The sequence below is a fragment of the Arvicola amphibius genome, chromosome 9 (genome assembly GCF_903992535.2).
Source record: "Arvicola amphibius chromosome 9, mArvAmp1.2, whole genome shotgun sequence".
In the NCBI taxonomy this organism is placed as follows: domain Eukaryota; kingdom Metazoa; phylum Chordata; class Mammalia; order Rodentia; family Cricetidae; genus Arvicola; species Arvicola amphibius.
Window position 1 is genome coordinate 26,464,002 of NC_052055.2, and position 14,816 is coordinate 26,478,817.

The window sequence follows — 14,816 nt, forward strand, 5'->3', positions numbered from 1 at the left end:
TGGCTTAGGATAACTCTTTTTTTTTTAAGGAACCTGTAAATCTTCATAATTTATTGAAGACTCCAGTGAAAACCACTAGCAACACCATAGCATCTTTGGTTTAGCAATCTATAATGATTTCTTCCTCCCACACCTCCTATGTGATGTGATGCCAAATACCTTGAAATCACCGCTAGAATGAAGGAGATGCTGGCACCTGCATTTGAACCTCCAGAACTGTGGGCCATAGGAATCCTCTTTCATTTCTAGCTCTGCTTCCTTGGGTATTTTATGATAGTAATGGGAACCAAAGATGAAAAATGAGCGATAGAGAGAGCTGTTTGTTGGAATACTAACTATTCTCTCAAATGACTTTCATTACTAAGTTTTTTTTTAATTTCTGTGAAATAAAGATCATTTTTCATTCAAATTGTGATTAAAATGTGATACATAAAAATTCCTTAAGGACCGGGTGGTGGACAGAAAGCTAGAGACAGACTGGGGATTTGAACATTTACACATTCTAAAGGAAGTTCCCCCAACAAACTAAGGATGGTCCACTGGTCCTGTTTCTCAAACGTTCTACCACTTCTTAACATTGTCCCCACTGACAATCAAGATTTCAACACATGGACATTTGGAGACAAACCACAGTACCTAATATCACCATCTAATATCAATGGACATTTCAAAATGGGACGAATTTTTGCAACAATACATTGTATGTACAAACTGTTCCTAATTCTTTTTGTTTGTTTGTTTGTTTTTTTGTTTTGTTTTTTCGAGACAGAGTTTCTCTGTAGCTTTGGAGCCTGTCCTGGAACTAGCTCTTGTAGACCAGGCTGGCCTCGAACTCACAGAGATCCGCCTGCCTCTGCCTCCCGAGTGCTGGGATTAAAGGTGTGTGCCACCGCCGCCCGGCTGTTCCTAATTCTTATACAGCATGTATCAACTATATAAGCTTGTTTGCATTGTTTAGAGTAAGTCAGCAAGGCATAGCCGCATGTTGGCAGACCAGAGACATTTATGCTCCAAGCCACTCACAGAACTCTCTAATTAAAATTAATGTTTGAGGTCCATCGCCTTGGGAACAACAGGCGAACATTACCCCAGGTGGCCTGTGCTCTGTCACTTTCTCCCATCCCTTCCCTTTCAACTGATAGTGTTCACGAAAGAAAGGAAGTTTAATATTGATGTCATGAGCTAATTACTATTACATGTGGAAATTGAGATTTTTAGAAAGAAATTACATGGTCGAATTAAAGTTTTTTTTTTTTTCCTCAGTTATCCATTTACTCATCCCCTTCCAATAAAGTGGTTGATTCATTCCAAGGAGACTACAAATTGTGTTTCCGGATGTTCAGATTGAAGACATTCATTACCAATATTCCTCAAGGGCTGTCAAATCTAGATTAGAGAAATAAAAAAGGAATAAATAATTCATACACACACACACATACACACACTGCAGTATCTAATTATACACAAGTAGCCTAAACAATCACAACTAGTAAGAGCAGGGGCTCAACTTAGGTTAACTCTACATCAATTTCCCCCTGGCACTTTTCAGTGACCTTTCCTCAGAAACCACAGAGGTTTTGACCTTTGAAGTTCACCACAAAAAAATGGCGAATTACCATTTTATAATATTTTCTCATCTGCATCATCCCAGGAGGAGAGCCTAGAGCAGTGGTTCTCAACCTTCCTAGTCTTGCAACCCTTTAATACAGTTCCTCATAATGTGGTAACCGAAAGCCCTAAAATTATTTTCATTGCCACTCCATAACTGTAACTTTATTACAGTTATGAATCATAATATAAATATCTGATATGCAGGGTATCTGATATGTGACCCTTGTGAGAAGGGTCATTAGTCCACCCCCCTCAATGGGGCCAGAACCCACACGTTGAGAACCACTGGCCTAGAGAGTAATGTGGCTGTAGTTTCCATGACTTAACTATACAGCTGATTGATTCATACATCATAAGCATAAATGAAAAGTTTCCACCTAACAGTAGAAAGCACTTGTGTATTCTGACATTTAACTGTTAACTTGACACAACCTCCTTACTTGAGAAGAGAGCCTCAGGAAAGGAACTATCTGGATCAGCATGTCTGTAAAGAACTGTCATAACTGTTAATTGAAGTGAGAGGACCCAGTCCATTGTGGGCAGCCTAGGCAGGGGAGCCCTGACTAGATCAAAAACAAACATGCAAACAAACAAAGCTAGCTGAAAGGAGAAAGGATGCATTTGTTCTCTTTGTACTACACTGTGGATACAATGTGACTAGATACTCAAATTCCTGCCTTGATTTCCCCTTAGTGACAGACTATAACCTAAAATTTTAAGCAAACAAACCCATTCCTCTCCCATATTGATTTTTCTCAGGACATTTTATTATAGCCACATAAATGAAACTGGGGCAATATGCTACCTGTTCTGGCACAGGGTGTCTGTCATAGGTATGCAGAGCATTCACACTGATGATTAAAAAAAAAAATCATTGGAGGCATGGAACACCTGCAATGACCTTCATGAGTAAGGGCTGCTCCAGCCTTGTTGAGTAAGTAGTACAACCCTCACAACTGTACGCTTCAAATTCAAGGAGGAATGCGGGTGAAAAGAAATCGATTTATAATGTAAAAAGAGATATGACTTGAGAGGACTGAAATGCCAAGAAAGAGGCACCTAATCGAATTCATCCTCACAAAGTGCAAGATGAGTGTGGGAGGATTGCAGTGTGGATGTTTGTTGAACTGAACTCAGTGACTTCCCCCAATTCAACACTCATCACTGACTGTGAGAGGAGACTTATGAGTCATTCTTGACTCGATATTAATCACCATGTATGTGTCTCATTATCTTTTAGATACATTCATGCAAAAAGGAAAGAGTTGCAGCATCGTTAATGCACAGACACAGAACTCTTTACTGTAAAAGTCCTTCAAGCAATGATGCAGAAAACATCTTTGGGCTGATGAGTATGCATAGAGCATCTACTATTTTAAAGGCATTGGGGTGTCTACAGTTCTTGTCTTCACAGGTCTTCAATGTAAGGGAGTGTGTACAGGCAAGCTGGTACGCAGAAAGAAGGAAAAGATGGAGAGACAATAAGAGAGGAAGAAGAGAAGGCGAGGAGGAAGAGGCCAAAGTATCTATATAAATCATCAGAGAAAGGATCTTTTCCTATAAATGAAGATGCAGATGAGAATGTCAGTGCAGAATGACTTGCAGTCTTGATGTATTTGCTTCAAGAAGAGAATAAGGAAAGAACTCAGAGCAATGGGGAGGTGCCTAAAATCTAGCTTGGGAAAGTAACTGTGGCAGCTCATCTCACACGGTACCTCTTCCAGGAAGGCTTGCCTCTCCCAGTCGGGAGAAACTTCCTTTCTGGTGTTCACTTGGCCCAATTACTAGCTCCATACTTTTATTTACCATTTAGAAAAAATTTAGCCTGCCTATTGTATGTATGTGACTAGTATTAAGCTCTAAAGTATTAAGACTGGCCACGTACCTTGGTTTTGTGACCTTGGGACCCATGTTGGATACTTATTTCATGACTGTTCAGAAGAACTGAGCACTGTGCTTGGTACAGAGCACAGCTCCCAGCAGAGTTTTGGTAGGCTAAGTGATGCCACAAATAAAGGATTAAAAAGGTACAGAAATCATCTTCCCAAGGTTATCAATGCAAATATGCAAAGAATTACCCAGAGAGACTATTGTAACTAAAGACCTTCAGGACTTGGATCAGAAGGCCTAGAATGGGGGCAGAATATAGCTCCTCCATGGCTTTAGAGTCTAGAGCCCTACCCCTACCCCCGCTTTGAGTAATTCTTCTATACCTGATGGCAATGTATCTTTCCAATTAATTGTACATTTAATTTTTTAATAGGAGTGATTTGTATATATCTCAATGTCTAACAGATCTTAACAATGTTGTTGCTACTAAACTTTAGGTTTTAAAAGAGCTCCTTTGGGTAAAAAAAAAAATTCTTGTTTGTTTGTTTATTGTGGCGCTAGATATCAAATGTAAGCCTTGTACATTCCTTAGCAAATTCTATACAGCTGGGCTACACTTCAAGTCACCTTCTTGCTCCCTTTCATTTTGATGGTTCTGATGTTCAAACCTAAGGTCTTGAACATGCTAGAAAATTCTGGGATTATTGCTGTTAGCATAGTACTAGCTGGTGTCATCTTGGCATACAAAACTGAACCACCATGGAACATCACAGAATGACAGAGCTAAAAAAATATAAGAGCTAGAGGTGGGGAACAGCACTGAGAATCCAAGTCACATGGACGTGACACACCACAGTTGATGTGATTGTGAAGTCTGCAGTTGTGGTTGCCTGCAGAAGATCTGTATGGGACTGAGCCCATCAAAACTTCATCATGGGAAGGGGAAGGGCTCAAGAGGCCACACCCTTCCTCAAGGGACTATTGACAGTGAATGATGGTTAGGGGAAGGGTGTCGCTTTCTTCAATGGTGTAACCACTGATAAGTTGCTCATGCTTCAGTAAATCACCTCCATCTGTATTCATTTAAACTCAGTGGGTCACATATACAAAAAAAGATATGGAAAATCAGAGGGGTACTTAAGAAAGAGGGTAAGAGGGAGGGTTTCAGCAGGAGAAGATGAGGAACTGAAATAGGGTAAGAGTGGGCAAAAGTGACTAAAATTTATTATATATAATATAAACTATGTATATATATTCACATATGGATGAATGAAACTCTCAAAAATAAAGAAGACTAAGTCAGAATACTTGATCCTACCTAGAGAAAAAACACTGTAGGCAGGACAGGATAATGAAGCCTGTGAGCCTTCACTTAGATCTAAAATGACCTCAACATAGGTAGGAGGTAAACAGTTATCTTAGAAGAATTTTAAACAAATGTGACTAACAAGGGTTAAAGAAGAGGGACTTGGGAGATGGCATCAACACCCAATTATCTCAATATTAGATTCAACGAATCTTAGTTTCATCAATGGCTGTCTTCAGAAACCTGAAAGGCTGGGAGTTATGAAAAATGTCACTCAGAGTGTCAGTAAATTCTCCATGTTATTTAGAGTTGTAAAGAAAATAAATCTCCACTCACCCCACTGTGATTTCAGAATCAGGACCAAGATTTCATAAACAAGGATGCAGAGAGGCAAGTGCACTGGCCAATAAACTGATTTGATTTGCAGACCCTGCTCTATCTTCAAGCCATTGTAGGTAGCTGGTCTCAACAACCCCAGTGAAGGTCAACAACACAGCCTGTCTTGCAATGAGATGAGCCTGAGGAGCCTGCTTTAAATTCTGTGAGCATCTCCTAGACCGTGGAAGCCCTCTGAAATTCTCATTAGGAGAGTTAGCGAGGGCAGAAAGATTGTAGCTCATAACAGATCATTTCACGGGCACTTTGCCAGACACTTGGGAAGCTGTACCATAAAGACATCTTGCTAGAAGATGTTTAGAAAGTGCAATGCTATGAATCTCTAATGACACTTCTCAAAAGAATTGAGGACACTGATATTCCTATTGTTTCCAATGTCTTGGGGCCCTAAAATATCATTCTAGTTCTTTTGAGACTAAAGTGTATTTCTATGACTGTTGCTAGGTTTTATCAGTAAAAGAAAATGTTCTTCACATGCTGATGGGGCTGTTCATCTATGTGGCCCTCACCATCTCTCACTCAGCAGAGATCTGCCACAAACACCAGATTCTGACATCTTTGATTAGACAGTGATGACGTCAAAGGCAGCACTTACTTAGCCCAGGCGGTGGCTTTGAAATATCTGGCAAGGCTGAGAAACAGTGGCTTCGCAATGTCTTGGGTAGAAAAGAGAAATACATATTGATTTTTATTTAAATGACCACGATTTGAGCAAAGTTCAAGAATTAGAGCCTCCACCTTGGAAAAGTTACTTACAAGCTGTTGTGACCACCACTGTGCAGGTAAAGATGCCGGCTAATTCTCCTCCCATAAACCACCTGAAAAAAAACACAATTGTGTCATTGTAGCATATTAGTCCTGTATTCCCAAAACATTCAGTGTTCTTTCAGACCAAGAATAGACTCTGAATGTCAAGATTGATTGTATAGATGCAGAATAAAAATAGTATTTTTTTTTTTTACTATTTTGTCCAGCAAAAGGACAGACAGGAAGCCGGGCGGTGGTGGCGCACGCCTTTAATCCCAGCACTCGGGAGGCAGAGGCAGGCAGATCTCTGAGTTCGAGGCCAGCCTGGTCTACAAGAGCTAGCTCCAGGACAGGCTCTAGAAACTACAGGGAAACCCTGTCTCGAAAAAAACAAAAAAAAAAGAATTGAATATTTGAAAGCATGAGAATGAACCCCCAAGCATATATCTTACCTCACATAATATTTACAGTAAAATGAATCAGAGACAACATTATAAACCATGAAGTATAATACTTCCAAAAGAAACCAAAGATGGAAACTGTATGACCTTGTGTTTGGCAATGAATTGTTAAGTACAGTATAAAGTGCAGTCTATTGAAAGAAAAAAATTGAATAATTGAACTTTCTTAAGATTAAAGAGCAAACGCTTTTCTCCAGGAAGAACAGTGTCAAGAGGATAAAAAGACAATGCAAATTCAGTAGTAAATATCTGCAAATCACAAATCTACCAAAGGCCTCCGGTCCAGAATACGTAAGAGGGTCTGAATAATAATAAAGTATAATGGCATATATATGAAATACCATAATGAAATCCATTACTTTGTATGATAATTTAAAAATAAAACTCAACAACCAGAAAACAAACAACCTTCCAAATGGGTAGAAAATATGAACACACATTATATGTTAGCCAAGATACTATGTATATAAAGAGCAGTATGTAAACATCATTTGTCATTAGATAATGCAAGCTAATTTATCAGAATAGCTCTAACTGCAATGCTGAGCAATAATTGAGCATTTATCAGGACAGTTAAGCCTCTAAATGGCCAAAACAAATGACAGAGAGGATGCAGGGCCATCATTGCTTATGGGAAGAAAAATGGTGAAAATATTTTGGAATAGTTTGGCACTTCTTCAAATCAGGAGTCAACTTACAGACGATAGTGACTCACTATCACCGTCAGCATATGGTGGTACATTCTCACTGGACTGTCTTCATATTTTTATTCCTCATTACTATACTGTTATCATTTCAAGTAAACTGTGTACATTGCCAGCATTATACATGTTGGTTGATTTTAATTGCTATTAAATGGCTTTTTCTAAGAAAAGCAAAAGCCAGGTGTGATAGAATCAAGAGGAGGAGAAGTACAGCTGCATAGAGAAGTAAAGAGCATTCTGGAAACACACACACACACACAGTAAATATAAAATATAAAATACAAAGATATAGGAAAGGGCCATAGTAGCTAATCTGCAAGATTACAAGAGTTCCCAATAGAAGAATTGAGCAAGAATGTTTTTGTTGTTGGTTTTTTGGGGGGAGGGTGTTTTTTGTTTGTTTGTTTTTTTTTTTTGTTTGCTTTTTTTGAGACAGGGTTTCTCTGTAGCTTTGGAGCCTGTCCTGAACTAGCTCTTGTAGACCAGGCTGGCCTCGAACTCACAAAGATCCACTTGCCTCTGCCTCCTGAGTGCTGGGATTAAAGGCATGCACCACTATTGCTTGGCAATAAAATTTTTTTAAAAAAGTGAACAAACCATAATGTTGAATTATAATCCCAAAGTACAAATTAAAATTCTGTAAAGTGAGAGGATGATAGAGACGGTGAAGGGACGAGTATTATCAGAATATGTTATATACATGTATAAAATTGTCAAAGAATGAATTTGGTAAAGCCCGTTTAACAAAAATCCTTTCATCTATACAGATATGAGATGTTTAAATTTGGGTTTACCAGTTTTCACCTAAATGGCCGTTTTATGTTCCAGGATCCTATCAAGGAACCACGTTACACTTAGTCACCATGGCTTCTTAGGCTCCTCTGGGATATGACAATTCAGTCCTGATGGCCTTCCTGGCTTTAAGGAGGACTTCTAATGTATTGAATGTCCTTCTTTTGGACTTTTTCTTTATTTTTCTCATGGCTGAACTAGGGTTTGGGGCATGGAGGTAAAGCTCCACTCTTACTGCCCCCTCTCAAGGGCACATACAATAATCAGTCTCATCTCATTGATGTTGACCTTGGTCACCAGAGGTGGTGCCAACCAGCTCTTGTCCCCATACTCCACAGACACCATTTCTCCTCTCTTCCTTTATGTACTCTTTGGAAATCAATTTCTAAACACAGCTCACATGAAGGTAACATAGAGTTAAGCTCTACTTCTCAAGGCTGAATGCATTCACATAGGTTAACTCACGAGGAATGTTTCACTGACAGCCCTGTCTAATGGGGTTTCTTGACCAACTTGGAAGTTTGGAGCACACTTAGTTAAAAGAATACTGATTGATTGTGATTTCTCTGCATAATTTCTTCCAGGCATTATTGTCCTAACGCACATTATCAGTTCCCAGCTTGGGCTATGCCATGAAGAATGTTACAATCCATTTTTAGCCAGAGAGCCTCCTCCTTTTGTTCTTTTGGTCCCATTGTGATCTAAAATCTTTCTCAAACCTCATAATTAAGTGGGAGGCTTGTTTTAAAATATCAGCTCTCAATAGGACTAAATTCATATCTCAAATGAGAGGATCTAGGAGTTGGTATTATAAAAATCAACCTTCCTGAGCCATACAGAGACATTTGACCATCAGGATGCAGGAACTCAGAGTGTGTAGCATTTTCCCACCGGAGTCCAAAGATTGTGGAGCTCTCAGGGCTTCACTGTTCTTTTTGTCTCATCCACTCAAACAAAAATATCAATGAACTATTATCATTGAGGATATGGAAGTACGGACAATGTATCAGTGGCCCTTTTGGCTTGTTCATATTCTATAAGAAATACTTTAAATTTTACCTATTTTGTGTGTGTGCATGACCTCATTGTAAGATTTATGTGTGCCCACGTGCATATGTTTTCATGACACATGTGTGTAATGGGGCAAGTTTCAGGAGTTGGTTTTCTCGTTCCAGTGTGGATTCTAGGTATTGAACTCAAGACACTGAGCTTGTACAGAAAACACTTTTACTTTCTAAAGTGTGCCATTGGCAGATTGCATGCCTTCTTAAATGATGTAGGTGTGTCTTCTATCTATCTGATGATTTCATTGATTAATTAATAAAGAAACTGCTTGGCCTCATAGGTTAGAACATAGGTGGGTAGAGTAGACAGAACAGGAAGAAGGAAGTGAGGTAGATGTCTCAGTCAGATGCCATGCCTCTCCTAAGTGAGACAGACTGCCATGCCTCTCCTCAGGGAGACAGATGTGATGAAGCTCCAGTCCAAGATGGATGTACGCTAGAATCTTCCCGGTAAGGCACCACTTCGTGGTGCTACACAGATTATTAGATATGGGTTAATCAAGATGTGAGTAAGAGGCTGAAACTAATGGGCCAGGCAGTGTTTAAAAGAATACAGTTTGTGTGTTATTATTTCGGAGTATAAGCTAGCCAGGCGGGAGCCAGTTGGCCCAGAGCCGGGCAGCAGGAAGCGGCCTGCAGCTCCTCACTACACTTATAATATTTGGATAACTGAACATACAGTAATGGGTCAAGAGTAGAAAGGACTTTAAAGTAAATGAAAGCACCATACTGTCTACACACACTTTCAGGAAAGGTCTCTCTAATAAAGAATGTGAAAAGAGTCCAGAAAGAAGTGTGGTTGCATGTTACTAGTGTAAGTGAAATAGATTTGTACCAGGAAGAGAATAAAGACCCTGAGGCATGAGCAGTCTGAGTGCTGAAGGAACTGATCATTTTTCTAGAATCTTTGGAAAAGGCAGATCAAGAAGGCATGGCAAGAACATGAAGGATAGGAAGGAGACGTTAGCACAACTACAATCAGGACAGAATGCTGTGTATCCTGCACTGCTAAGTTGGCATCTCTGAAACCAACAGTTGAGTGAAAATTGACACAATAAGATAGAGTCACTTGTATCAACCCCAACAACAAACAAGCAAATGCAGAACCATATGAAAAATTAATAACATAATTGCCTGACAGTAACTATTCCAAAAGACTTCACTCAGGCCCAAAAATTTCTCCCAACCCAATACAATCTTACAGCCAAAGTACTTCTACAGGGACATTTGCCCAACAGCTTCCTTTCAATCTCAATACATCATCCTTATTGTCAGTCATTGTGGCCAAGCATTGTTGTTTCAAAATACTTGATATAATTCTCTTTATTCCTCCCTTTATAAACATCACCTTCCTTTAGCCTCTGAATTTACCCATGGCTGCCTATGTGTTTCAAGCAGCACTCTGTTAGTTCCAAATAAGTATTGTTATTCTTTAGAGAACATCTTTTGATTCTTCAGTATTTTAGAATACAAACTACAATAGGAGAAGTGCAGACCCAGTGGGGATTTCAAGTGTTCTGGAATGCGCTGGAATGGGAATGTAGATTGTAACTACCCTTGCCATCACTGATTAAACAGAAGATAGCACATGGTAAAATCCATTTCTAAGCAAGGTACGCTGGCTTCTTTCTGTACTGTAGAGGATGGAGGGGCTATGTAAAGAATGAAAGATGCTATCATGGCAGATAAATGAACAAATCTTAGCTATTGAGCTGCCTAAAATGGTTTGTAAAAAGGGGGAAGGAAATCATCTACCAGTTATAGCTTCCCATCGATTATGAATTGTTATTGCAAAAAAGCAAAACTAGAATTACCTTGCACATGCAGAGATGATTAAGCACACTGTGAGCAGGACTGCTTGAAAGGAGATCTTATGCATCAGACTAGCTTCTGCAGGATGAAAAAGAAATGAGTCATAGATTTCTGATTATATATCTCTGAAGAACAAATTCCTGACAACATTGCTTCATAGTTTTTAAATGTATGCCAGTTTAAACAATTGACCATCAATAACAAGGTGGAATGCTGGCTCAGTGTTTAAGAGCATGCCTAGTACCTATATGGTAGGTAGCTCACATCTCTAGTTCCAGAGGATCTTATGCCTTCTTCTAGCCTCTGTTGACTTCTGCACAGACATGGTACTTATAAGCTCATGCAGATATGTACATATACTCATAAATTTGAAAGATATTTTCTTAAAAATTATGTCACATTATATGAATCCATTGATTAGAAAATTCCACAGTCAATGAAAAAAATCCTTTTATATCAAAACAAGAGTCTATGTTCTAAATGTCCCAGCTTTGCTGTTTGCTTTGATATTCAAGGAAGCCTTCGTAGAGCTTATGATAAAGTCAGAACTCTTAAAATGTGATGATGATTATGACTGTGCCAGCCACAACAATAAATAAAACCGCCTACAATTTACAGAGCGCTTTGTTATTCACAAACACTTTTCATACGTTAGCTTACTTCATCAGCCCCAAACCATGCAAAGTAGGGAGCATTCTCTGTGTTTTGCGGATGAGTAGACCAAGACTGAGAGACATGATGCAGTAGTCCAAGATCAGACAGCTATGAGGTGCCAGCACCAAGATTTTAAAAACCACATCTAGACAGGACATAATGTTTTGTCTGAAATGAGGCATAGAAAGACAATTGCAACTTCGCATACTGGAAATCTCTAAAGACCAAAGGGACAAAAAATATGTATTATGAAATAGTCCTTTCGAAACTCTGAAAGCACTGAACTATTTCCACATTGTCAAATCACGGTAGAAAGAAGTACAAAGCTTCCAGCAGTAACAGCCACAAGAATCATGACAATCGTGACCTTGAGTCTCAGACTAACACCTGTAAGAAATCAGAGCTGAGTTAGATTACCACCACATGAGAACTTTAAAAAAATATCTATGAATAGATTTCAGTTTAATATCCCCCAAAGGCTTCAGGGGTTTAATTTTACAATAGTTGTTTAAAACTCAAAAGAAGTTTTACTGTGAGTGTTTTTATTTTTGTGATTTATGCTGAATGTCGGGTAGAGTTAGCTATAAATCTCACTGAGCCCCTGGTGTGGGCGGAATCCTGAAGTTTGGCAATTCAAACTGGAGCAGTAGTAAATTATGTCACTCAAAGTGTGGAGGATTTATGTATACTGTGTGAATTAAATAAATTACTGAGGGTTCAGTGGAATGTCAACCATTCATCTAAAGTGTGTTTGAATCCTCTATCTATCCAGATTTCATGGGCAATTAGGAAAATAAATCCAGCTTGAGACACAACAAAGATCACTGGCTGTGCACACAGAAAGGTGAGTGGGTGTATCTTTGAATTTGATAAAGAAATCAGTTGTGTGACTTTGGACCTGATGTTCATTGCTCCTTCAGTGGCAATTGACTTGGTACCTGTTTTGACTATCTCATCAAGAATCTGACCTTGATTTCTCCAACTTCTCCCAACCTGTAGATGCTCTTTCTCTGTCCTCCCACTTTACAGTCTTCTATTTACTTAAACATCTTTTCACATCTAAATTTTTTGTTTCATTTCTCTATTCCCCACTGGAAAAAAAATCTGCCCCTATACATCATCTACCTCCTAGTTTTGAAGGCAATGCCATATTCTTGGTGGGGAATCACATTTTACTGCCAGAGGGAGCATCTGGTTTATTTTGTTTTTTATCCCTTCTCCCACATTGCCCCATGCCCTCAGGAAGTAGCCAGACTTGAGCTAGCACCCCAATACCCAAAGTGTCTGGAATGTTTAGATGGAAGTTCCATTCCAAACCCCACCCCTTGGAATTACTTCAGTCTAGACTCCACCTTCGAGAAAGCCTGCCAAACAATAACCCCTCCCCAGAGATGCTCAAGACCACTCCCACAGGGTATTTAAATTGTACCCCAGAGGACACATGGTTTTCCTGTCTTCCTTCTTTTGTTTCCCTCTTTTGGGTGCCGGAAGGCCACCCAGGAACGTTGGTATCCATTAAACCTGGGCTTTTTCTAATTTGGTTTGATTTGGTCTGATTTGGATTATTGCCTTGACAAAGAGGCTTATCGGTGTGCAGAAACTTTTCAGAGCCTAGTACATTTTTTTCCCTGTGGTGGTTTGTAGAGCTGTAAATTATGAGTGAAGGCCTGAACTTAAATACTTGGCAAACTCAACAGAACCAGCATGGCTCTTCTTCCCTGGATGAGACTGCATGAAGGTGTCATTAATGTGCAAAACTGGAGTCGGCAGCACACCCGTGAGCTTCTTCCATTACTCACGTAAGGATTCATCAAGAGCTGGATACCATTTTCCTTCCTGGGGGCCTAGAACTAAAAGGTGTGTTTTCCTTTTCTTCAATGTTTCTCTTCTTTTTGAGTATGCCAAGCAGACAACTAAAAATCAAGGCACAAATAATCGAGACTTGTGCTCTTTCTCAGCTTTATCAAAACCTAATGCTTATCAGGCATCAAGGTTCTTGAAAAAGAAGGCACTGTAAACTCAGGGCTGCTGAGGACTGCATGACTACACTCAAAGGCAGGCACTTCCTCTGCATCATGTGCATACCACCAGGAGCCTAGGCTGCCCCTTCCTCGAGCAGGTTGATACCAGTTCCTTAGTGCATATTAGTCACTGTTACCTCATTCTCAGATGGCAAGAAGAAAGAATTTTTTGGGTGTGGCAAAGATTAAAAGGACTCACTTGAATGCACCGAAATGTTCTTTTGGAAATGTCCTGATGTTCTCATCTGAGGCTGAAGAGAGGAATTCTTGGAGCTTTCTTTGAGATACTGAGACAAGATGTGGCCAGAAGAGGAGGCTTCTGAAGTGTCTGTGATTGGCTTCTGAGACTCCCATCCATCACTCAGGGAAGAACAGTCCAGATCACTTCCTAAGAAAGCAAAAGTGTTAATCTCTCTCCCTCTCTCTCTTTTTCCCTCTCTCCCTCTCCCACTCTCTTTCTCCCTGTGTGTGAGTGTTTGTGTGTGTGCACGCGTGTGTGCACGTGTGTGTGTATACATCCAATGATGCTATTGTAGTTTTATTTCTCTTGTTATGATGAAACACCCTGACCTAAAGCAATTTAGGGGAAAAAAGTTTTATTTGGCTTATAGTTCCAGGTTACCGACCATCATTTTGAGTAAGTTAAGGAAATAACTCAAGCAGCTGGTCACAGAGCACCACCACCACACTACCCCCCCCCCCCCCGGCAATGTTTAAAAGAAAGAAGTCCACCTACACCTACTGCTTGTTTCTGCTCAGCTAGCTTCTTTTATTCTTACACTGTTCGGGGGTGCCAACCTAGGAATCAGTGCATCTCACAGTGAGTTGAATCAATTAATAAGCAAGATAATTGCCCATAGACTTACCCACAGGCCAACCTGATCTAGACAAATCCTAGGTTGTGTCAAGTTGACAGTAGAAACTGACCAACAGAGCTGCCCTGTGTACAGTTCCCAACAATCAGTGTCTACTGCACTAGTGGAGGAAGGAAGGAGGAGCTTTTCCAGATAAGATGGTATTTTAATCTGTCCCCATGCTTTGGGGTCTAAAAGAGTTATCTCCAAGCAAAGATAAGAGGGATGAGAGTTTTGTGAAGGAAGACAACGATAGTGGTGACAATAATATGATCCAGGAGAATCCAGGAAAATATAATTTTACAACAAGATAGAGGACAGATCACAGAACACACCGACTTCCCAAGAGTAGGGGATCCATTTATAGATGATGGGGAGTGATGAACTGTGCCTTAGTAAGGGTGTCACCATATACACATTCATGTGGTATTTCAACTAGGTAAAATAACATACAGTGTGATATATATAATAAAATCCAGGTGGCCCTGGAAGAAATCATGAAATGATATTCTAATACCCACGTAGGCAATGAGATGTATTATCTCACCCTCAACCTCCATGTGA

General features: G+C 39.7%; 1 protein-coding gene across 2 annotated transcripts in view; it reads right to left on the bottom strand.

Moving 5' to 3' along the window:
• Positions 1 to 1,258: 1,258 nt before the first annotated feature.
• The window catches only part of Tmem71 (transmembrane protein 71), a 33,212-nt gene continuing 19,654 nt past the window's right edge, over positions 1,259 to 14,816 (bottom strand). For both annotated transcript variants that reach the window (XM_038342708.2, XM_038342709.1), the window contains exons 6-10: positions 13,598 to 13,786; positions 10,726 to 10,801; positions 5,900 to 5,961; positions 5,739 to 5,799; positions 1,259 to 1,386 (exon numbers count right to left, since the gene is read on the bottom strand). In XM_038342708.2, coding sequence (XP_038198636.1) covers positions 1,371 to 1,386; positions 5,739 to 5,799; positions 5,900 to 5,961; positions 10,726 to 10,801; positions 13,598 to 13,786 — 404 coding nt within the window. In that variant the 3' untranslated portion in view covers positions 1,259 to 1,370. The remainder of the gene's footprint in view (positions 1,387 to 5,738; positions 5,800 to 5,899; positions 5,962 to 10,725; positions 10,802 to 13,597; positions 13,787 to 14,816) is intronic.